Source organism: Trichomonas vaginalis, chromosome V (genome assembly GCF_026262505.1).
Source record: "Trichomonas vaginalis G3 chromosome V, whole genome shotgun sequence".
Lineage (NCBI taxonomy): Eukaryota > Parabasalia > Trichomonadida > Trichomonadidae > Trichomonas > Trichomonas vaginalis.
In genome coordinates, this window is record NC_067207.1 from 4,814,882 (window position 1) to 4,837,784 (window position 22,903).

At 35.4% G+C, this 22,903-nt stretch overlaps 13 protein-coding genes and 4 pseudogenes across 17 annotated transcripts, besides 2 other annotated features; 9 read left to right on the plus strand and 8 right to left on the minus strand.

Moving 5' to 3' along the window:
• The first annotated feature begins 5 nt into the window (after positions 1-5).
• Positions 6-1,305, plus strand: TVAGG3_0279730 (annotated as a pseudogene). The gene has a single exon. A coding segment is annotated over exon 1 (1,300 nt).
• Positions 6-1,305: a mobile genetic element.
• Positions 1,306-1,354: 49 nt separating this feature from the next.
• Positions 1,355-1,618, minus strand: TVAGG3_0279740 (uncharacterized protein; the record flags this gene model as incomplete). Its single annotated transcript, XM_051228808.1, has 1 exon — positions 1,355-1,618. The coding sequence occupies one exon, from the start codon at positions 1,616-1,618 to the stop codon at positions 1,355-1,357; it is 264 nt and encodes an 87-aa protein (XP_051098538.1).
• Positions 1,619-1,807: 189 nt separating this feature from the next.
• On the minus strand, positions 1,808-1,975 carry TVAGG3_0279750 (DNA/RNA polymerases family; the record flags this gene model as incomplete). The annotated part of the gene is made up of 1 exon (XM_051228809.1): positions 1,808-1,975. The coding sequence occupies one exon, from the start codon at positions 1,973-1,975 to the stop codon at positions 1,808-1,810; it is 168 nt and encodes a 55-aa protein (XP_051098539.1).
• Positions 1,976-2,289: 314 nt separating this feature from the next.
• TVAGG3_0279760 (uncharacterized protein) lies at positions 2,290-3,110 on the minus strand (the record flags this gene model as incomplete). Its single annotated transcript, XM_051228810.1, has 1 exon — positions 2,290-3,110. A coding segment is annotated over one exon (821 nt), but the record flags the coding sequence as incomplete, so codon positions are not given.
• A 137-nt stretch (positions 3,111-3,247) lies between these two features.
• TVAGG3_0279770 lies at positions 3,248-3,811 on the minus strand (annotated as a pseudogene). The gene has a single exon. A coding segment is annotated over exon 1 (564 nt).
• A 171-nt stretch (positions 3,812-3,982) lies between these two features.
• Positions 3,983-4,207, minus strand: TVAGG3_0279780 (phage tail repeat-like family; the record flags this gene model as incomplete). The annotated part of the gene is made up of 1 exon (XM_051228811.1): positions 3,983-4,207. One exon carries the CDS (start codon positions 4,205-4,207, stop codon positions 3,983-3,985), a length of 225 nt encoding a protein of 74 aa, XP_051098541.1.
• A 317-nt stretch (positions 4,208-4,524) lies between these two features.
• Positions 4,525-4,947, minus strand: TVAGG3_0279790 (gag-polypeptide of LTR copia-type retrotransposon (UBN2 2) family; the record flags this gene model as incomplete). Its single annotated transcript, XM_051228812.1, has 1 exon — positions 4,525-4,947. One exon carries the CDS (start codon positions 4,945-4,947, stop codon positions 4,525-4,527), a length of 423 nt encoding a protein of 140 aa, XP_051098542.1.
• Positions 4,948-6,749: 1,802 nt separating this feature from the next.
• On the plus strand, positions 6,750-7,112 carry TVAGG3_0279800 (uncharacterized protein; the record flags this gene model as incomplete). The annotated part of the gene is made up of 1 exon (XM_051228813.1): positions 6,750-7,112. One exon carries the CDS (start codon positions 6,750-6,752, stop codon positions 7,110-7,112), a length of 363 nt encoding a protein of 120 aa, XP_051098543.1.
• A 17-nt stretch (positions 7,113-7,129) lies between these two features.
• On the plus strand, positions 7,130-7,372 carry TVAGG3_0279810 (serine threonine-protein phosphatase family; the record flags this gene model as incomplete). Its single annotated transcript, XM_051228814.1, has 1 exon — positions 7,130-7,372. The coding sequence occupies one exon, from the start codon at positions 7,130-7,132 to the stop codon at positions 7,370-7,372; it is 243 nt and encodes an 80-aa protein (XP_051098544.1).
• A 4-nt stretch (positions 7,373-7,376) lies between these two features.
• Positions 7,377-8,225, minus strand: TVAGG3_0279820 (uncharacterized protein; the record flags this gene model as incomplete). Its single annotated transcript, XM_051228815.1, has 1 exon — positions 7,377-8,225. One exon carries the CDS (start codon positions 8,223-8,225, stop codon positions 7,377-7,379), a length of 849 nt encoding a protein of 282 aa, XP_051098545.1.
• Positions 8,226-8,654: 429 nt separating this feature from the next.
• Positions 8,655-22,903: part of a mobile genetic element that runs on past the window's edge.
• TVAGG3_0279840 lies at positions 9,809-10,659 on the minus strand (annotated as a pseudogene). Its single transcript has one exon. A coding segment is annotated over exon 1 (851 nt).
• TVAGG3_0279850 lies at positions 11,513-11,853 on the plus strand (annotated as a pseudogene). The gene has a single exon. A coding segment is annotated over exon 1 (341 nt).
• TVAGG3_0279860 (uncharacterized protein) lies at positions 12,259-12,843 on the plus strand (the record flags this gene model as incomplete). The annotated part of the gene is made up of 1 exon (XM_051228816.1): positions 12,259-12,843. The coding sequence occupies one exon, from the start codon at positions 12,259-12,261 to the stop codon at positions 12,841-12,843; it is 585 nt and encodes a 194-aa protein (XP_051098546.1).
• TVAGG3_0279870 (organellar and viral DNA polymerase type B) lies at positions 14,489-15,397 on the plus strand (the record flags this gene model as incomplete). The annotated part of the gene is made up of 1 exon (XM_001299369.1): positions 14,489-15,397. One exon carries the CDS (start codon positions 14,489-14,491, stop codon positions 15,395-15,397), a length of 909 nt encoding a protein of 302 aa, XP_001299370.1.
• Positions 17,123-17,734, plus strand: TVAGG3_0279880 (organellar and viral DNA polymerase type B; the record flags this gene model as incomplete). The annotated part of the gene is made up of 1 exon (XM_001299370.1): positions 17,123-17,734. One exon carries the CDS (start codon positions 17,123-17,125, stop codon positions 17,732-17,734), a length of 612 nt encoding a protein of 203 aa, XP_001299371.1.
• Positions 18,454-19,035, plus strand: TVAGG3_0279890 (KilA, N-terminal/APSES-type HTH, DNA-binding family; the record flags this gene model as incomplete). The annotated part of the gene is made up of 1 exon (XM_051228817.1): positions 18,454-19,035. A coding segment is annotated over one exon (582 nt), but the record flags the coding sequence as incomplete, so codon positions are not given.
• On the plus strand, positions 19,829-20,017 carry TVAGG3_0279900 (uncharacterized protein; the record flags this gene model as incomplete). Its single annotated transcript, XM_051228818.1, has 1 exon — positions 19,829-20,017. The coding sequence occupies one exon, from the start codon at positions 19,829-19,831 to the stop codon at positions 20,015-20,017; it is 189 nt and encodes a 62-aa protein (XP_051098548.1).

The following is a 22,903-nucleotide window of genomic DNA, read 5'->3' on the forward strand; positions in this document are numbered from 1 at the left end:
TTTGAATGAAGCAAGTTAAATTCGTCCCACACCAATCTCAATGGACCGATGAAGAGTTTCAAGCTATGGTTGAAGACGTTGAGAACGACATAGACGGCGAACTTGAAGGAGCTCAAATCACAATTGCAACCAAAATTGCAGGAGTCAAGGAACAGATAGCTCCACTTAAAGCTACCAAAGCTACTCTTGACCTCATGGATAGTTACCGTTTAGATGTCAAGAGTGGAATAAGACAATTAAAATTAAAACTTCTAAACTACGAAGCTATACTCCAAAAGTTAGCAGAAATGAGAAGACTTTACCAGAGCTACTTACATGTAAGGGACTTACCTTCAAGCAGTCCGACCAAAGATGAATTTGTTGACATTGTCCCAATTTTGTCCGAAAGTCAGCTCAGATGTTTCGAACTGCTCCCAACATATCCGGAATATGAACGTTTGCCTGAACTCTTCCACAATCTCAAAAAACGTTTTTTGGTTCTCATGTTCCAAACTTTTATCGGAAGAGACAACAAACGTTCAGAAGAAGAACAAGATATTATTTTAAACTTGTTGTATGACTTAACCGTCATAACAAGCTTTTTGAAGTAAAACCGTCATTCTCAAACCACTTCATTTTTTCGATGTCCGAACAAGCACCGAAGCCAAACTCAATGGCAGATGTCCTTTCAAGGTTGTCAGACAAGCGCCCAGTTCAAATTCAAATTGCCCAATTGAACGCTCATCTGTCAAACACCATTAAGACTCTCCAAAGTAGTCTTATGGAAGAGATAACCAATCTCAAAGTCGAAGTCCTCACGAACCAAGCTTCCAATAAGAAAGTCCTGAACGATTTCGCGGAAACCTTGCGCCAATACAACATAGAGAACCAAAACCTTGCCCAACTCATCTACCGTTTCTTCGAAGAGATTGACACCATTTGGGCGGCACTCGGAAAGGACAGAACCTCCACACCGTAATTCGTGAGTACCAAATTCAAGAAGGAATTTTCGAGGAAGAAGAGGAAGAAGAGGAAGAAGAGAAACACAAAGAAGAGGAAGTTTGGGCAACCCTTGTTGCCGATGACGCTTATGAAATTTCCCAACCCTACCCATACAAAATCCGCAACAAGGAGACCGGCAAGGTTCTTACCCCAGTCCTCAACAACTTGGGACACTTGAACCTTACCCTTCGGAATTACGGTTCAATTTCCATGGGAAAGCTTGTCGGTATGCAATGGGTTCCAAATCCAAACAAGAAGACGAGGGTCAGACACATTGACGGTGACCAGCTCAACAACCGTAAGGAGAACCTCGAGTGGTTCTAAGAGTAAAAAAATTTTATTTTAGGGGGAAACCCCGAGTAAATTTAGGTGTTTATTTAGATAAGTAGGTTAAATTAATGGTAATTTGTAAAATTAGTTCCCGACCTTTGAATTGGGCTCTTTCGTCATCCCAGTTGCATAGGAGGTCGTCCCAGAGGAGTTGGTAGAATTGCCAATCCAAGGACGATTTGTCCTCCCAAGCATTGAGGATGTACTGCTCGTAGAGTCTCATGACCTCTCCCTTGCACCAGACACCCTCTCCCTTGGAACGTAAGGCTTCTTCGAAGTGCTCGAATGCGATTGGCTGCTTGACCATCCGAAATGACACTTTTTGTCCGTTTGGTCAATGTTCGTGTCTCGTGCCATAGTCGACGAAAATACAGACAAACAGGTTATATATGAGTTTGAGACCAAGAATGGTGTAACTCGACCTGTCCGATTCAAAGACTCCGAGGGCGACCATGAAATTAAACGGAAATTAGCTAGGAAGGAATATAAAAATTTTTTACTTCATGCAATGTTTTATTTCTGTGCCGTCTTCAAGTATGCCCCAGTACTTACGCTTGGAGAGGACATGAACTTCGGTGAAAATTTTGTCCAATTTGAATCGACCCATCTTCTCACCGACTAAACCCATTTCAATGAGTTTGTTGTACCCTTCTTCGTTTGTCATGAGTGCGTCAATGTTCTCATAGTAAACCACACTTTGGATTTGACTTCGGAGAAGAATTTGTTGTAGTTGTCAAGGACTGCTTTGCGAACTGAGGGTAAGACCAATGTTCGACAATAGGTTTTAATGTGGTTACTAAGCCACTTTGACCTTGAGTGAACTCGTACTTCAAAACAAAAGGAGAAAACCTTTCAACAAAGTTGTCGACCTTCTCATAATGTTTACTCTTCATCTCTTGAGGTTTCTTAATGGAATATCCCCATGTCGAATTCATAAGCAATTTGAGTGTCATTGCAAGTTTGGGGTTTGAAGCTTTCCTAATATCATACAGTTGTTGTATGACTTTTCCAACTGTATAGTTCCTTCCCGGGAACTCACCATCTTCGTTTGGAATTCCAGTCGGAATATATTGGACAAACCTCATGTACGCAGCGTTAAGGTCGACATAGTATATCTTTTCATCTGAGTCGAACTTGTCGCAACCAATTGGTCCAGTTTGTGGAAATTCAAGTGAGTCTCTTATCTTCTGAGAAACTTCTCCTGTTATCTCATAAACATCGTCGAAGCAACCTGTTTCATATAAAACCTTCTGACCTAACTCAGATGCTCTCCAATACAATTTGACGTCAATTGGATGTCTCAATGGAAGTTTGTTTATAGCATCTTGAAGTTCTTGCAACCTCATTGGAAGTTCTTCTGGTTCAGGTTGGTATCCGAACAATCCAACTCCTTGTGGAATTGTGTACTTCTTTTGTACTAGAACTTTGTCTGGAACAACTTTTGGTCTTGCTAACAGTGAAAAGTTTGTTTCGTCTTTTGGTACAAAAGTTTCTGTCAGCTTGTCATCTGGAATTGGTTCCAACAAACCTTTCTCGAAAAGAATGTTTACAGCTCTGACAATGTTGCACTTGCCTTTTCCGAACAATGGGTTTGTAAGACTTTCGTTCAACATGAAGTGGTTGTGGACAATTACAATCTTCAACCATGGCAATTTGAAGTCAACAACATAGTCGTCATGTGAAGAACCTTTAGCTGTAGGTATGTTGACTCGGATATTGACATTTGCCAACGGTGCAATTTTTGCCAATTGACCTCTGAGAATGTACCTTGTCTTCACACATGACTCAAGATACTTCATTTTCTCATCTGTAACAAGACCAGAGTTCCTGAGACATGTAAGAATGCAAGGTTCATTGACAATTGTTTCAATTGAATTGTAAATTCCATACCTTGTCAAGTCAATGTCAGACTTATTTCTGAACGGGAAGTATCCAGCATGTTGTCTGACTGCTTGAGGGTTAGGTTGGTACCATTCGAACTTGACACTTGCAATTCCTTCAATTGCATTCAAAATGTCTGAGTCGGAGTCAACCATTTGTTCTCTCTTTGTAGTCTTGAAAGCGTCAAGAAGTTGCGGCTGTTGTGACATTGCCATATGCATAGTAAATGTGACCATCCAAATCTGTTATGGTCAATCTGAGATTGTGTCCTTTCTTATTTCCGTCTTGTATGGCAGCAAGTACCCATGAAGCCTTCTTTGTTCTTTCCTTCGTCAAAGTTTACTGTAAAGGTTCGACCAGAAGTAATTTGACTTCTAACTTCACGGTACTTCTCATATGCATATCTTGTTCTTTCCATGGGAGCATGTGTGTCTTCACCTTTTCCTTTTTTCCTTCTCAAAGGATGCAATTGTTCGTCATGTTTCCAGTAGAATCTGGCAAAGCCGTCGTGTCCTTCAACTTGAGGTTCACTAACATCGAAAGGCATGTCCATAAGACGTTCTTCTTCTAACCTCTCTAGTCTGTTTGGATAATTGGCACGTGCTGTTTCCAAATCCATTTCGTAGCGACCAGACAGTTTGTCATAGACTTTTATGGGTCTTCTCTTCCTATATTTAAACTTCTTCGAAACTCTCCAACCATAACTTTGCAACTCTGCTTTTATTCTAGCAGACTTTCTGTCCATTCTATATGGGGGCATTTTTATAAAAATAAAAAAATATTTTTTTCTTTACTTTACATAACTGCCTGAAGCCATAAGTCTTTGACGCCAACCCATACCAGCTAATGAAGGTTGACTTGGTTTAGTTTGGAAACTAAACTTTGGTTTTAGTTTATCTTCAGTTTTTGGTTTCTCTTCTTCTATCGGTTTTTCGTCACTTTTCGGTTCCTTTGACTTTACCTCACCTGCAGGAATAGTTGTGTCGTCAACATCTTCATAAATATCATATGCCATTTGTTTTTGTTTTCCTTTCAACTTTTTGTTCAGCACAAAAAACTACTCGGTCAAAGTGTTGTCAGTTTTGTAAAATAACCGTCCTATCTTGTTTTAAAAGGGAGAAAAGGCTTCTCAAAGTATACTTCCTTGGAACGCCTGTAACTTTTCCTGTAGCGACGATAGACCCTTACTTGTCCGGACAAAGTTATACTAAACATCTTCAGGGCTAGAGGGCACGAAGTGCCTGGAGGCCCCACTACTTTTTTTTTTTTTTTTTTTTTTTCATACATTTAAAAAAACTTGTTAAAAATGAAATTAAAAAATTATGTTTATTATTACGCTGTGAATGTGTCAACAGCGGTCATGCCTGTATCTGTATCCCATATTTGCCACAACCTTTCTGTATCTGCATTTGTGTATTTCGGTTTCAGCTGATACATTTGATTTGGCGTGTAATTTGTTCCAGTTAATGGATTAATTGGGAGATCTTCATGCAGTGTGTTATTATTGTACTCCCAAATAAAGGCAGGAATAGCCTGAATGCTTTGGCAGCGCTCCAATGTCGGCCAGAATCTCTCAATCTTCCCATTTTGGTAGGGAGAATGAGAGTCTGTATGCCGCCATTGGACGCCCCAAAGATCAAGTAGATCTTGAAAGGCGCCCCTATTTTCTGAACCGTTGTCGGTCCAGAAACAATAAGGGGCGCCAAATTCAATGAAGGCGGAAGCCGCAACGTTCGCTGTCGTCGCTGCCAGCATATCTGGTATTTGTATACACGCTAGTCTTATATACGAAAAAAGGAGATTTGACAGAATGTCAAATCTCCTCAAAAAGTGACAGTTTACATGGCAAACAATTGCGAGCAATTTTTAGCCATTTTGGCTGAGAACTAGGGTCTGCGAGGTACATAGATAGAATCAGTACCTCGCAGACTCTAGTTCTCTATATGGCGCCGAGAAATTTTGGTGAAATGCGACGACATTTCACCAAAATTTTCTCGACGCCATAGGATGAATTGGAGGGTGTGAGATACTATTACATATAATAGTACTCACACCCTCCAAAACCTCGAAAATCTCAAAATTTCCTGCAATTATCATCAACTTTGCATAGCACAATCGGCCAAAAAATCATTCAATTGTCCTTCTTCTCAATATTTCTTAACTCTTTCGATTTCTTTCAAAATATCTTTCAATAATCTTTCAATGATAAATATTATACAAAAACGATTAGTATGAAACTTTTTTGCATTTTAAAAATATTTTATATTTCTGTTTTTATTTCAATTTTTATATTTTTATTTTCCTTTTTTTTAGATGAAACAAAAAAAAAGGTAGTGGGGCCTCCAGGCACTTCGTGCCCTCTAGCCCTGAAGATGTTTAGTATAAATGAAGTTTTTTGGGTACTGGGGGCCTCCAGGCGCGTTGCGCCCTCTAGCCCATAAAAAATTTTTGGTAGAGCACTCAAAATAGTATAACTTTGTCCGGACAAGTAAGGGTCTATCGTCGCTACAGGAAAAGTTACAGGCGTTCCAAGGAAGTATACTTTGAGAAGCCTTTTCTGTCACTTTTCAGGAAAAAACATTTTTATTATTATATATAAATGAATTTTACAAAACCACCGTTACCCTTCTTTGGAAATAAGAGTAGATGTAAAGATATTCTATTGAGAGAACTTAAGAAACTACCGAATGGTCTAACATTTGTAGATTTGTTCGGTGGAAGTTTCTATATATCCCATTTGTGCCATACAATATTCCCAGACTCAAAGATTATATGCAATGACTTCGACAACTATATGGACCGTCTCAAACATATACCAGACACAAACAATATATTGAAAGAGTTAAAAGAAAAGATACCTATAGGTAAGATGGAACGTATACCATTAGATAAGAAAAATATTGTGAGAGAGGTTTTGAAAAAAGCAGAATATATAGACTGGGATAGTATATCTGCTAGACTATTATATAGTGGTTCTATAAGAGTTCATGACATTGAAACACTTATGTCAAATGTTTTATATCTTAACTATACAAATGTTTTCAAAGAGGACATAGAAAAATATATTGAGGGTATAGAGTTTGTGAGATGTCGTTGGACAGAGTTGTATGAAAAATATAAAGACAAGGAAAATGTTTTCTTTATAGTGGACCCGCCGTTCTATAACACATGCGATTTTCAATACCAAGTAGACTGGACTTTGAGAGACTCTTTAGAAACTTTAGACGTTTTACATAACCATCCATGCTTTTACTTTACATCCGATAAAAGTGGTTTGGAAACCGTTATGAGATGGTTAGAGGACATACATGACTATGAGTTTAGATATGACAAGATAGAATATGAGAGAGGTCCTATAAACCGGAGAAAGTGTCATAACAAAGAAATTTTACTAGTAAGTAAATGTGGTTTGAAATAGGACTACTTGTTTTAGGTTTTTTCCATTGTGTCATTTATTTATTTGACGTGGCAGAAAAGTACAGAGAATATGAAGATGAACCAATGCCTGCAAATGTCCAGTATATGTACTCGTAAGAGATATTTTTATCTAATATTAAATGGACGCACAGAACTTAGCGAATGCACAGCAACATGGACAACCAAACCCAGAGAATATTCCAAATGAAGTTAGAATACAAACTGCAATGGCAAACTATGGTCAAGTGCCAACAGATGTACAAATGCAAACTGCCATGTCAAATGACGCTGCGTTAGGTTTGCCACCATGGTATGCAAATATGAGATGGAAAGAGTTTTATACAAACCCCGAAGTGGGATATAAACAACTTTATGCAGATGACGCGAACACAGGAGTTGACCCAGAATATGTTTTCTACCAGAGGAGAAACAGAATGTATGAGCTCCAGTTAAAAAATGCTATGGAACTCAGAAGGAAACGTAAGAGACTAGGCGGACATTAGATTTTTACATATAGTAAATGGGTTTCTTCAGTAGTATTGGAAACTTCTTTCGAAATGTTGGAAGAGGTATATGGAATGGAATAAAATCTGTCGGAAGAGGAATTTGGAACGGTGTCAAAAATATTGGTAAAAGAGTAGGTCAGTTCGTTGGTATTATACCTAAAGACCCTGAACCAGAAGAACAAGCTCCTGTTATACAACAGCCTAAACCTGCACCACAGTCAAGTTGGCAACCAAATCCAACACCTCAACCGTATTAAAAAATTATATTTTTACCGTTCGATAGTAGTTGTATATGAAACTAAGTTCTAAGTAAAACGCATGGTATAATGGAATTATTCTTTTTCTTCCATCTGTTGTAAACCATACTTGAAAGTCTGAAATACTTCCACTCGGCGGTTCATATAGCTTTGTAGGTTTTTCGTAAAAGTCATTTGCCAAGCATAAAAAAGAGTTTTGGGCGCCAGAAAATGAAGCATGAACGATAATAGCATCTTGGTCGAAAATATTTTCATATGTTCCATTAGGGTTTTCGACTTCATAAAAGTCCGGGTGTACTGGATATTCTGCAGGCTGATTTAACATCCTCAGAAATCTATACCATGCCAAGTTGTTATATTTTGTAGAAATATAAACGTTTTCTCCAAGGTCTTCTATTCTATTGATTTTAACAGTTGCATTTTTCCTGTCATAAATAATATCGAGATGGTACTCTCCCTCGTCAATGTTATACTGGTTTGCATATTCGATATAGATATTGTTTATTTTTTCTTGAAAAGCTTGAAGAGTTGTTTCTAAGTTTACAAGCAAACTAACTTGTAAAAGTTTTCCCTGTTCAAATTTCTCATACATACGTTTTTCTTTGTTATAGTATCGAACTTCAAAACCGACCGTAAATGGGAAACCATGTATGGCTTCTGAAATGAACTTCATTCTACGAAAGCCAATAGCTTTTGTGACAGATGGGTCTCTTAACCATCTTAACGGGTAGTCAAAACGATAGCCTTCATGCTTTACGGTCTCTGTCTCAAACTTTTGACCGACATTAGTAAAAAGTTCATCTAATGGTTTAGTTGTAGCAACTCTAGAATTTTCTTTTTCTATTGAAAGCATATTTTATCTAGAATAAAAATGTCAAATGAAACAGCGTCTATGAGAGAAATACAACACAACCGACAACTCATTATACAAGCTCTAAATAAGAACACAACAAACTTTTCAAACTATTCTAAGATATCTGAGTCATTGAAAGAAGGAAACTTAAAACTGACATTAAACCCAATGACAGATGAGTTTCTATTTCAAGACAAGAAGAACCATACTGTCTGTATAAATCCAACAAAAGGAACTTTAAACGAGAAACCTATAAATGAACTTCTTTTGAAAGCAGATGTTGACAACAAAGCTGACAAAGAATATGTAGACGATGCAATAGCAAAAGAAGAAGAAAGAGCTAACAAAGCTTATGCAACAAAAGAACATACTCATCCTGAACTAGCAGACAAAACATATGTTGACAATAAAATGTCAAGTGAAGTGACAAGAGCTGAAAACGAATATTCTAAAAAGACTCATATACATTCTATATCTGATATTACAAACTTACAAGAAACCTTAAACAGGAAAAGTGCCGTTGGACATACACATACCATTGCAAATATTACAAACTTACAAGAAACCTTAAACAGGAAAAGTGACGTTGGACATACACATACCATTGCAAATATTACAAACTTACAAGAAACCTTAAACAGTAAAAGTGCCGTTGGACATACACATACCATTGCAAATATTACAAACTTACAAGAAACCTTAAACAGGAAAAGTGCCGTTGGACATACACATTCTATATCTGAAATAACAGACTTAAACGTTAGCCTTGAAAAGAAAGCAGACAAGAACCATACACATGATTTCTTCACAACTGTTGCTATAGAAAATATTGCAGGAACGGTTGAAGAACCTGATGGGGATGTATTATATTGGAAACCTCCTAACTTTCCACAAGGTTTAACATCGGAAGAAAACATAACAACGACGAAATACATTAGATGTAGAAATGTTTATGTCATGGAGGATGAAAATAAAGTTAAATTCACTGCTCAAGATTTATATGAGAAGAAAGCAGACAAAACAGAGCTTCAAACATTAAAGACGGAAATACTTCAAACATTATATCCTATAGGCTCTATTTATACGTCAATGAACTCTACCAGACCAGAAGTAGTACTTGGTTTTGGAACTTGGACTCAAATAGTCGACAGGTTTTTGTATTGTGCAAACTCTTCAAAGAAACAGGTGGAAGTAAAACGATTTCAGGTGAAAACTTACCTGCGCACAGTCACTACATAGATTTAAGTACATCTCAAGCAGGTTGGCATAGTCATAGATATTGGAATTGGTCAGCAATGACAAAAGGTAAAGGATATGATGTTAAAGACAACGTTCAGTTTGCTATAAATTGTTACTGGAGTAACACTGAGGGAGGAGGAAACCATACACATCGCGTTTCAGGGTATACGCAAACAACGGGACAAAGTAAAGACTACATGCCACCTTACATGACAGTTTACGCATGTATAGAATTGCTTAGTCGTCATTTTCAACTTCTTTAGCATATTCGTCAGGAGTTGTCTTATATTTGTTAGGAACTGTCTTTGAAAGTATACCACCTTGAACTTTGACAATTTTGAAACGAGGTCTGACAATAGTAGTTTTATCTTCTGCTTGCAGTGTGTACATTTTGCCATGTTTGCCTAAAACTTCATAATATTCTCTTGTATACTTTCTTCTATTTTTACGAACACGAATGTGAGTACCTGTCGAGTTCCCATTGTTGTCATAGTCAATAGTATTTTCATATGGGTCGCGTTTAGGTTTCTATTTTTTACTTTGTCACCTTTCTGAAGTTTGAAGCCCGGCATTCTTTCTTGTTTGTCTCTTTTGGCTAAATTATTAAATATATAGTCTTTCTCTAAGTCAGGGTTGTTTTTCATTTCTTCGGGGGAGTGGTTTCCCAAACCTTTTTGTTTACGGTTATTGTAAATATTTAAAACTTGTCTCATCTTTGCCATGGAGAAGTGTCTATTTGTCGTCAATATGACATTTCATTTGCTTCACCACCTTGTGGTTGGTTTAAGTCTCTTAACATTTTTATACAACCGTCAATGACACCAAGAGCAGAATGGTTTTGGTCGACAATGAAATATTGGTTTACATTTTTTGAACGCAGATAGTTTTTAATATCGTCTGATTTGAAAGAACTTTCACAGTCAGATGTCAGTTTTGTTGGATGGTATTTGTCAACGAATATTGTCAAAGCAGTTTTCACATCTAAAATATTTTTGGACCATAATGGTATGGCTTCACAGTATCTTGTGTTTTGACCGACAAATATTAGCCAGTATGGTGGTCCATCTGTTCTAACTCTCGGAATGTTTTCCAAGATATCCATAAACCAAGCATTTGGTGTTGAACTAAAGATTTTTATCATGAGTGCTTTCTTTGTCGCTTTAGAAACATAGGGGTCCTTGTTTGAATTCGTCATTTTTTAACCCATAAGAAATGGGTTTATTTGGCGCATTAGCAGGAGTTGCATCCAGATTTTTGCCCGCAGTGGGAACAATAGCCAGAGGTGTATTTGGAGTTGGAAGGAAGATTTTTGAGTACATTAGGTATACTTAAAGAGAAAGCACAACCTATTATACAAACTGTACAGAAAGGTTGGGATGTAGCACGAGATGCAACAAATCTTATTCCAAATCCTGAAACAAGAGGAAAAGTTCAAGGATGGATGGACAATGTAGGAAGACAAGCAGGAAACTATTATAACAAAGCAAATGACTACTATAACCAAGCAGGACACTATATGGACCAAGGTGAAAGATTCTTTAACAGAGGATATAACCATGCACAACAGTGGGTAAACAATAACCAACCTCAACCGCCTCAAACGTGGGGAATGTAAAGTTTTTTACTGAGATGAAATGAACAATACAGCATTGAGACAAATGGGTTCAAGATGGATTTGTCGGCTTCCAGCAGTTACACAACGTGTTTGTCAAGTTCTTCCTATACCTCAGGAAGTTTTAGACCGACTTAAAAAACCTCAACAACCAGTTGAAAACAAACCAAACTAAAATTTTTTACTGAGATGAAATGACCGAAGAAGTTGAAACGGTAGATTTGACACCACAAACAAAAATTCAGAACCATTGTCAAAACCTGTCAAAGAACTTACAGATGAAGAGAAAAATTCAATAATAGAAAGTGCCAGGTCTGGAAATACAAACTCTAACTACAAAGTCACTTTTCATAAAAATGGAACGGCAAGTATCTCAAAAAGAAACAGACTCTCACAAATAAAATATTGAAGTCTGAAGGAGCTTTCGAGACAACAGATGGAAAAGTTTACTTCACTGACCAACAGTTCATTATAGAACATCTCATTGACTTAGAGTCGAAATATTCTAAACTTTACAACAAACACAAAAAGTTGAAAGGAAAACAAAAACAAATGGCATATGATATTTATGAAGATGTTGACGACACAACTGTTCCTGCAAGTGAAGTAAAGTCAGAGGAACCGAAAAGTGACGAAAAACCGATAGAAGAAGAAAAACCAAAAACTGAAGATAAACCAAAACCAAAGTTTAGTTTCCAAACTAAACCAAGTCAACCTTCATTAGCTGGTATGGGTTGGCGTCAAAGACTTATGGCAGCAGGCGGTTATGTAAAGTAAAGAAAAAAAATTTTTTATTTTATTTGAAATGTACGCTGAGTTTGTTGGAGAAGACCGTTGGGAAACTTGTTTGTTAGATGAGAAATATGAAATGGCATACCATTTTAAAACAATATATTTTTACATATATTAAATGCTTCAGGTTGAAAAACAAAGAACAAAAGTAACAGATACAAAACCGTTAGACTATATCTTTACAAATGCTGGTAGGACTATTTCAGATGAAGAAATTTCATCCCGAGCATACAGGTTTGACTATCCAATTCGTTGGCTTCAAAGTCCTTCAGATGCAAAGGCAATAGGATTTAGAAGAGTTTTGTTTTCAAATAGAACTAACGCATTTATGTTCGCAGTATATTTTCATGGGCAGTATAAAGGTCCATTTCAATAGACAAATTTGACGAAATGAGAATCTTTACAGTTCGTTCAGACGAAAGTCTTGAGAAAACTCTAAATGACTTTCAAACTCAAATGAACAAATACTATTGGGAATTTCAAGAAAAATACGACTCTTTACTAAATGGAACATACTATCTGAAACTAGAATATGACAAGATGAACTCCACCGTTTCATTTCAAAAGATTGAAATTAACCCTCCAAGAGATACAGAGTTTTTATTTTGGAAAGTAGACAAACGTTCTTGGGCACAATTTCTTCGGTTACTAAACCAGAACGAACCATTACCACCAGATGGTCCATTTAAATTTATACTTCCACCAGCAGATTTGACAGTTTATAGAAACGTGTTTGACCCTCAAAATGTTATGTGCCATGCAAGTTTCAGTTCAAGCAACAATAGTTTTCTATGTATTGGTAAGGACTTTTATGACTTTGCTTCTAAATTCTACGAACCACCTAGTAACAGTTTCTCTGACTTTCAAGTTTGGTTCACAACAAATGGTGTGCAACATATTCTTCCATTGTACTATGCCTTTTATCTCGAATTGTCTTTCATATATAACTACGGAAAAGTGCTGAAAAAGTATTGAAAAATATATTTTAGGGTAGCATGTTAGATCTCACCTGTTTTTTCACCTGTTTTTTCACCCTCTTGAATTTTCATGAATTTCCTTAAGATAGAAAAAAAGTGAGTTAAAATGAGATGTTTACTGAAGGGGTCACCATGTCACCGGGTAACCATGTGTCACCAGGTAAACTAACTTCTTTTAAAAAATGAGACAACATGACATTTTGACAACAGTCGGGAAAATGTCAAGACTTCTTCATCGTAACGAGTGTAAATGAACCAAAAATATATTTTAGGTGAAGAGGTTAGATCTCACCTGTTTTTTCACCTCTTTTTTCACCCTCTTGAATTTTCATGAATTTCCTTAAGATAGAAAAAGTATTGAAAAATAAAGTTTATGTTAGCATGTTAGATCTAACACGTTTTCTACCCTTTTTTCTACCATCGTAGAAAACACACAAAACTCATGAATGGCTCGATGTTGTCCATTGTTCTGTTTCAGAACTAGTCTTGTACTGTTTCAGAACAATACTTGTACTGTTTCAGAACTAGTCTTGTACTTTTTCAGAACAATACTTGTACTTTTTCAGAACAAGACTTGTACTTTTTCAGAACAAGACTTGTACTTTTTCAGAACAAATTTCCCGTAAAAGCTCTCAATTTGTGAGAAAAATTTTCTGTTTCAGAACAATATTTGTACTGTTTCAGAACAATATTTGTACTGTTTCAGAACAATATTTGTACTGTTTCAGAACAAGACTTGCACTGCTTCAGAACAAGACTTGCACTGCTTCAGAACAATATTTGTACTGCTTCAGAACAATATTTGTACTGTTTCAAGACAATGTCCGACGTACCACCAAAAAATATATTTTAGGTGAAGAGGTGAGATTTCACCTGTTTTTTCACCTGTTTTTTCACCCTCTTGAATTTTGTATAAAAGCAACCGCCAGAATTTCGACGGTTGCTATATTCTTCACAAAATGCTTGTTTTGAGGTCGAGCCACTTTTGGCTCCACCGTATTCTTTCAACCAAAACTCATGAAATTTGGTCATTTTTCAGCAAAAATAAAGTTTAGGGTAGATGGTTAGATCTCACCTCTTTTTTCACCTGTTTTTTCACCTGTTGAATTTTCATGAATTTCCTTAAGATAGAAAAAATAAAGTTTAGGGTAGATGGTTTTTAGGTGTCACCGGGTAACCATGTGTCACCAGGTAATTTAACTTCTCTGAAAAAATGAGACAACATGACATTTTGACAACAGTCGGGAAAATGTCAAGACTTCTTCATCGCAATGAGTGTAAATGAACCAAAAATATATTTTAGGTGAAGAGGTTAGATCTCACCTGTTTTTTCACCTAATTTTTCACCCGTTGAAGGAGTCACCATGTCACCGGGTAACCATGTGTCACCAGGTAATTTAACTTCTCTGAAAAAATGAGACAACATGACATTTTGACAACAGTCGGGAAAATGTCAAGACTTCTTCATCGTAACGAGTGTAAATGAACCAAAAATATATTTTAGGTGAAGAGGTGAGATCTCACCTGTTTTTTCACCCGTTTTCTCACCTCTTTTTTCACCCGTTGAATTTTCATGAATTTTCCCGAAATAAAATATAAAGTTAGTTTTTTAAAAAAATATTTTTTATTTTTATTGTAAGAACATGTTAGCAACAACTTCACCAAACTCGTTAGTCATGAACCCAACTTCAATGTTAGTAGAAATGAAAAGCTTCATTCCTTCTTCATATACTTTCGAAACAGAAATCCAGAAGATAAAGCAAGAACTTCTCCAAGGAGATTTAGACTGTAGTGCGAAAGATGAAACAAATGAACAATATCTTTATGAAATGCAGGATATTATTGACCATCTACCTAAACTTCCTGAAATACAACAACAAAAGCTTACTATTCCAGAATTTGAAGAAATAGAAGTCAAAGCAACTGACTCGGTAGAAATAAAGAAGTTCATACGTAAGGTTAACTATGAGTTTCTTGGATTTCATTGCAACCACAAAGTCATGGACAAAGACTGCGATATGGTATATTTCATTGACATATATAAATCTGAAGAATTTAAGACCTACGACAACTTTGTTTCGTTAGTTGCTGAATGTGTATGGCAGATAAGAGATAAAGATAAAAGATGTAAAATATGGAACGAACAAATAAAACCAACTGCTTCAGATTTAAAGAAAACCATTGACGCTATAGTTGTACTTGCAGGACAAATTTCAATGTACAATGTTAAAATGAACCCACAATGTTCTAAATGTAAAGCAGCAATGAGGAAATATAACTACTCCGTCAAAGAGATAGAACGTATGCGAAACGACTATGCTGACTTAAAGAAAGAAGTAGAGAGACCAGCAGAAGATAAAATGGACATGTTAGAATTTCTGAACAAAAACTATCCAACAGCTGACGATTTCCTTCTATCTGATGTCAAGAAGAAATATAAAGAAACTTTCGGCATTGTGAAAACTTTTGACATACTGACAGAGGAAATAGAAGCTACAAAACTGTTTAGGATTTCAAATATACATCGTACAATTCATGTAAGACGCTTGTGAAAAAGAGGTGAGAAAAGAGGTGAGAAAACAGGTGAGATCTCACCTCTTCACCTAAAATATATTTTTGGTTCATTTACGCTCATGTTTGACAAAACATTTACACTCATTTCGATGAAATCATGACAAAACATATACGAAGAAGTTTATTTCCTGTGTTGTTGTCAAAATGTCATGTTGTCACCATTTTCAAAAAGATGTTAGTTGACCGAGTGACCGAGTGACCTGGTGACCCTCATGAAAATTCAAGAGGTGAAAAAACATATACGATGAAGAAGTCTTGACAAAACATATACGATGAAGAAGTCATGACAAAACATATACGAAGAAGTTTATTTCCTGTGTTGTTGTCAAAATGTCATGTTGTCACCATTTTCAAAAAGATGTTAGTTGACCGAGTGACCGAGTGACCTGGTGACCCTCATGAAAAAAAGAGGTGAAAAAAGAGGTGAGAAAAGAGGTGAGATCTAACCATCTACCCTAAAATATATTTTTGCTGAAAAAAATGACCAAATTTCATGAATTTCCTCATATGTTTGCTACCCGAGGAAAACCGAGGATAGAGATTCCGTACGAAAATCGTAAAAAATTGCGAGTAGGGAAAAAAACCTGGTCGCCTAAAACTCATGAAAATCGTGAAAAAATGACCAAATTTCATTATATAACTGTTATTTTTTTACGAAGAGAACTTTTGCACTTCGTAAAAAAAATCCCTGAAATCATATCTTTTATACAAGATAGAAAATCTTACTCGCCTAAAACTCATGAAAATCGTGAAAAATTGCGACCCAGACTTTTTTCGGGGTCGCCTAAAACTCATGAAAATCGTAAAAAAATGACCAAATTTCATTATATAACTGTTATTTTTTTACGAAGAGAACTTTGACACTTCGTCAAAAAAATCCCTGAAATCGTGAAAAAATGACCAAATTTCATTATATAACTGTTATTTTTTTACGAAGAGAACTTTTGCACTTCGTAAAAAAAATCCCTGAAATCATATCTTTTATACAAAATAAATGAAAAATTGCGACCCAGACTTTTTCGAGGGTCGCCTAAAACTCATGAAAATCGTAAAAAAATGACCAAATTTCATTATATAACTGTTATTTTTGACGAAGTGAACTTTGACACTTCGTAAAAAAAATCCCTGAAATCGTGAAAAAATGACCAAATTTCATTATATAACTGTTATTTTTTTACGAAGAGAACTTTTGCACTTCGTAAAAAAAATCCCTGAAATCATATCTTTTATACAAAATAAATGAAAAATTGCGACCCAGACTTTTTCGAGGGTCGCCTAAAACTCATGAAAATCGTAAAAAAATGACCAAATTTCATTATATAACTGTTATTTTTTTACGAAGAGAACTTTGACACTTCGTCAAAAAAATCCCTGAAATCGTGAAAAAATGACCAAATTTCATTATATAACTGTTATTTTTTTACGAAGAGAACTTTTGCACTTCGTAAAAAAAATCCCTGAAATCATATCTTTTATACAAAATAAATGAAAAATTGCGACCCAGACTTTTTCGAGGGTCGCCTAAAACTCATGAAAATCGTAAAAAAATGACCAAATTTCATTATATAACTGTTATTTTTGACGAAGTGAACTTTGACACTTCGTAAAAAAAATCCCTGAAATCATATCTTTTATACAAAATAGAAAAAATAACGTTAGTTTTTTTTAAAAAATATTTTTTATTTTGTATGTAAAGACAGAAAATGTTAAAGGTTGAGTTTGAAACAGTTAGAAAGATAGACAATGACACCAAAGTGGTTAGAATAGGTGATTTAAACGTAAGATACTCAAAGAAATACAACAAATATTCTTTGTCAGACATTTTATCTCCATTTGGAAAGAAACCGAAGGACTGGGTTGGAATTGCTTCAACTCAGAAAATTTTGACAAGAAATCCTGAGCTTATGATATCGGTAAGATTCTATGGAACTACAGCATATCTTATAGACAAAAGTCTTATACCAATAGTTTTGTTATGGTTAGACCCAGTTGTTGGATATAACTTCATAACATATGGTTCATTCGATACGGAACGTTGCAGTGAAGGCTTACTTTACATCGTTCAGAAACCGAAGGACTTCAATACAAAGAGATATAAGATAGGAAGAACATATAATATAACTCTAAGATATGACAGTACAGTCAATAGAGTCAAGGTTGTGTTTGTTAACGATATGAGAGCTGCAGAAACAGAACTACTTGAAAAGTTTGAGAAAATGTATGGTGCTCCCACGAAAGGTAAAGAAACGTTTGAAGTAGATGAGATAGATAAAGCTATAAAATTATTTGACGAAGTTGCTGAAAAATACATGTAAAGCGTTTATTTTTGGTCTTTTGTGAAAGTCAGAAAATAACGCTAATTTTTTTCTATCTTAAGGAAATTCATGAAAATTCAAGAGGGTGAAAAAACAGGTGAAAAAAGAGGTGAAAAAACAGGTTAGATCTCACCTCTTCACCTAAAATATATTTTTGCTGACAGTAGCAGTATTTTTACTGACAGTAGCAGTACTTTTACTGACAGTAGCAGTACTTTTACTGACAGTAGCAGTACTGCTACTGTCAGTAGCAGAGATTTTTATCGTCGAAAACCCTCTCAAATTTTCCTTTTTACTGACATTAGCAGTACTTTTACTGACAGTAGCAGTACTGCTACTGTCAGTAGCAGAGATTTTTATCGTCCAACCTTACAAATGTAAACTTATATCGTTCTATTTTCTTCACTAGGGTCTAACACCAAAGTAACCTTACAAATGTAAACTTATATCGTTCTATTTTCTTCACTAGGGTCTAACACCAAAGTAACCTATGTACATGAAATTTCACTGCATAAAAGGAAAAAACCTGCGCGAATCGGGATTTGAACCGAGGTCTTCGACGCCTGTAACGAGGTAGCCCATACCACTGAGCTATGAGCCGCTTGCATATTTTTAAGTAAAATATAGTATATTTGTCATACCGTGAAGGATGACCAAACTTAAAAAAATAAAGTTAGTTTTTTATAAAATATTTTTTTATTTTGTATGTAAGGACAGATATGTCAACATCAGAGAACACAACAACTGCTATCGTTCATGAAGCCATAAATGAAGAATACGAGTGGGTTCAGTTTAACAAACAACTCCGTCTCATTCGTTCGGTCAAAGACGATATGTACCAAATGCAAAGTATTTTGACAGCATGTTTTGCACCAGATACCAAACATACAGACGATTGGTTCAGAAACCAAAGCACACAAGAACTTTTGAGTGAAATTTCTCTAGACCGAGAATTCTCGGTCTTGCATAAAACACATGAAAATCGTAAAAATTTGCCAATAAATTTAAGAGGTTGGTATGTTCATAGACTTTTAGTAAATGCTGTTGCAATATGGGCTTCGCCTCGTTATGCTTGGTATATTTACAGACTTCTTGACGAAATTCATAGACAAGAACGTGAAGAGATGGAAAAGAAACTTCATGCAAAAGATGAAGTCATTGAAGCAAAAGATGAAGTCATTGAAGCAAAAGACAAAAGCCTTCAGAAAAGAATACCACGTTCGGTACCAAAAGGAAAGGAAAAGAACTATAAGTATATGATTTATACTGAAGAGATGGAAAATGAAGAAGACAGAGATATGGTTATGTTGCATTTAGTCAGAAGAAACAACAAAAGCTTTTACGACCTTGCTAAGATTTACAAATCTGACAGAAATTGGTTCTATCGCGAAAACTTACCGATTTCAATGACCCCAAATGAAGATGTGAAACAAATAGTTCAAGATACGTTACCTCAAACACACTATGATATTAAAGGTTGTACAATACTTACCTTCAAAGAAGATTTGCCATTGTTAAAGGAAAAAATAACAGAGTATTTTGACAACTTCAAACAAGTAGAGTAGATGAACCATTTATTTTTCAAGCTTGACTTCAGATGGCTCAGGTAGCTCTATAAGGTAAATTGCCTTGTCAAATCCTTCTGGCATTCCGAGTCCTTCCTTCCGACAGGAAAATATTTTCCTTCTGGCATTCCGAGTCCTTCCTTCCGACAGGAAAAAATTTTCCTTCCAACAGGAAAAAATTTTCCTTCCAACAGGAAAAATTTTTCCAGTTGTCCGTCGTAAACCATTCAAATTTTCGAAAATTGAGAACTTTTTGGTCGAACTTCAGAAAAAGTTTTTCCTTCCGACAGAAAAAGTTTTTCCTTCCGACAGGAAAAGTTTTTCCTTCCAACAGGAAAAGTTTTTCCTTCCAACAGGAAAAATTTTTCCAGTTGTCCGTCGTAAACCATTCAAATTTTCGAAAATTGAGAACTTTTTGGTCGAACTTCAGAAAAAGTTTTTCCTTCCGACAGAAAAAGTTTTTCCTTCCGACAGGAAAAGTTTTTCCTTCCAACAGGAAAAGTTTTTCCTTCCGACAGGACACAAACGAATGTCCGACGTACCACCAACCGAGTCCATTCCAAAGCCAGAAGAACCGAAAGCTGCAGAACCACAACAGACTAAGACTAAACACTTACATTTTTTACGCTTGACTTTTTACAATTTGAACTTTGTTCGCGTAGATATGAATTCTGAAAGAAGTATGAGGGTCTTGTATGACTTTGTACTTCTCCCATAGTTCATGTCTGTCAAACTTACCTGCCATGGACTCTTTCATAAGTTCCATGAAATCGTCTTCGGACAATCCGGGGAAAAGTACAATGTCAGTAAGTATTCTCTTTACATCCTTACTTAAACTCTTTGCTGTCTGTACACAAATGACAACTGAGATGTTAAAGTGTCTGAGCTTCTTAAGAATTCGACACATGTCTTGTTCTCTGTTCTTTAACAAAGGGTGAGAAGCAAAGTCATCTAAGATAAGAAGACATCTATGAGGGTACGTTTTCCAATCGTAAGATTGCAATTTTTCGAAATGTATTCTATCTCTTTCTGTTTGTTTCTGAAGTGTTTCTTCTCTAATATTCTCTGCATTTCCTCATTTGGGTCTTTAAACTTCGAATTGACATACTCATTTATAGCATTATACTTCAAAACCCTTCTTTGGTACTTCTTTTATCCAATCTAACAACTCAGAGTCTTTTATACATACTAACTTAGACTTCTTTATAATATCTTTGAACGAATTGACGGTTTGGTCAAATTGACCCGAAGTACTACAAATGACAACTAACTCATAGAATGGGTTCTTCTCATCTAGTTCTTGTTGTTGTGCAGCCATTTTAAGATAAGTGAAAGTCTTACCCGACCCAGGTGGTGCAATTAGACCTGTTATACCATTCTGAGCAAATAAGAACTTGTCATGTATGGGTTTTATCTGAGCATTTTCTAACTTCCTCTTGTTCTTGTTTAAAACATTCTCAAATTTTTTGTCAATGTCAGCAAACTTTTTTTCTAACATATTTTTAGAAAATTAAAAATTTTTATCTTTTAGAAAATGTCTAGCGATTTCGCTATCTATATTCGAGACAAACTTTTCGACAGCAAAACATCTGTCGACCATAAAATCTTACATAGTGTAAACAAGAAAGGTGAATTTGTTCTAAAGTTCTGTTTCTGGGAATATGACAAGAACCATAAAACATTAAGCAGAGCAGTCTTAAAATTTGTCAATGACAGACTTGTTGACAGAGATGACGCCTCTTGGAGAGATGAAGTCCAACAAAACTTCTTAGAATGCAAAGAAGACACATGCACTGTTCTTGAAGATGAAATAGAAAACAGAATAGAAGAGCTATTAAAGGACAAAAGAACTTTTACAAAAATATGAGTTTCTGAGAAGTTTGACATAACTCCACCAGAAAAAAAGAAGAGAGAAAAGAAAGAAAAGAAAGTAGAAGAAGAGAAGAAAGAAACCAGAGCCAGAGAAGAAGAAATTTGACATGTAAAAATAAAAATTTTATAGAACATTTCTGGGTCAATGTCAATGTTCTTTCCTCTTTAGGAGTAAACACTGGCTTAGACTCTAAAAATCTTTTTACCCAATTTACCTTGAACTTCTACAACTTTAGACTCATAATATTCATAGTCGTCTGCTTTCTTTTGGTTCATAAGGTATAACAAGTTTGTATGCTTTGCCTTCTTTAAGGTTTGAGAACCTTCTGTCAAAACTTTCTTTGACTGTTAACAAACCTTCTATGTCTAAGTCTTCAAATTTCGCACCATTTTTAGTCACAATAGCAAACTTAACTGGTTCGATGTTCCAAACTTTGCTGAATGAAGACTTTTCAAAATGGTAGAAGTAAACATTCAAATATGTGAATGGTCTAGTCTTCTTTAAGTCCTGACATGTACTTGTTTACTGAGATGAATTTTGTCATCTTTTCTATCGGATAAAAAAAATATTTTTTTTAAATTTACTCAGAAAAATTTTTCTTTGTATATACACCATTCTGTACGTCTAAAAGACTTTTGACATTTGCCAAGAATGTTCGTTTAGACGCTGTCATATAACCATATTCTTGACAATATTGTTTATACGAATCGTACAATGACCTTTCATCTAAACACTCAAAGTCAGTTTCATCTATGAACAGTTCATATACACTCTTGTTTGCTTCTAACAATGTTTGTCTCTCTTCGGTATGTGGAATTTGTCTTGGATTGAACTTTGAAATATCTAATGTCATAAAATATGAGAAACAAGTGGTTGTAAAAGTCAGATGTCAAAGTTTCTGCTAAGTCGTCAAAATATTCTGTATCTTGCATATGAGAATCTGACGTTCTGACAACTACATATCTTCTGTCAGAACTTTCTAATTTCATCGGAACAGCATTGTTTGAAACCATAATGAAATTTGCAACATTTTCACAAACTCTTTGGTCTTTATATTTTCTTTCAACAACTCCAACTTTGTCTGTTATAAGACTCTTCAAAGCATCTGAGTTCAAAACTTTGTTGTATCTATACTTTGAAGTTCGTTACATACTATAAGTTTCATATTCTCTATTGAAGAGTTAAATTTACCGCAGATGTTTTCTAAGTTTGTCATATTAGGGTTCGAATAGCCCTCTAACAGTTTGCATAAGATATCTGTAAAGAAAGTGTTCTTACCAGTTCCTTGTTTTCCAATATAATGAGAGCAGTTTCATTTTTAGCACTTGGATGTTGTAAGATGTTTGCAAACCAACATAAGATATACTCATAAACCTTTTCGTTTCCATTGCATATAATTTCTTTGACATGGTCTAACCAAGCTTCTATAATATTTTCTTTTCCATTCTACTTGTTCGTATTTATATCCAGTGAAGATAGAATAGAAGTTTGGAGAAGGTGTATAAAACTTTTATACCACGAACTGAAAAATCTTCTAACTTTGACAATAAGATATCCCAAGCATCTAACATCTTCATACCAACTTGTACGACTTTTATTTTCTTAAGTTTCTGTCTACATTCTTGTTCTGAAACTATTGTTGCTCTTGGTTTGTTAAAGACTACATCCCATTCTTTCATAACATAAAATTCTGGGGCAGAGTCGACATAAATGACTAAACGTTTCAAATTC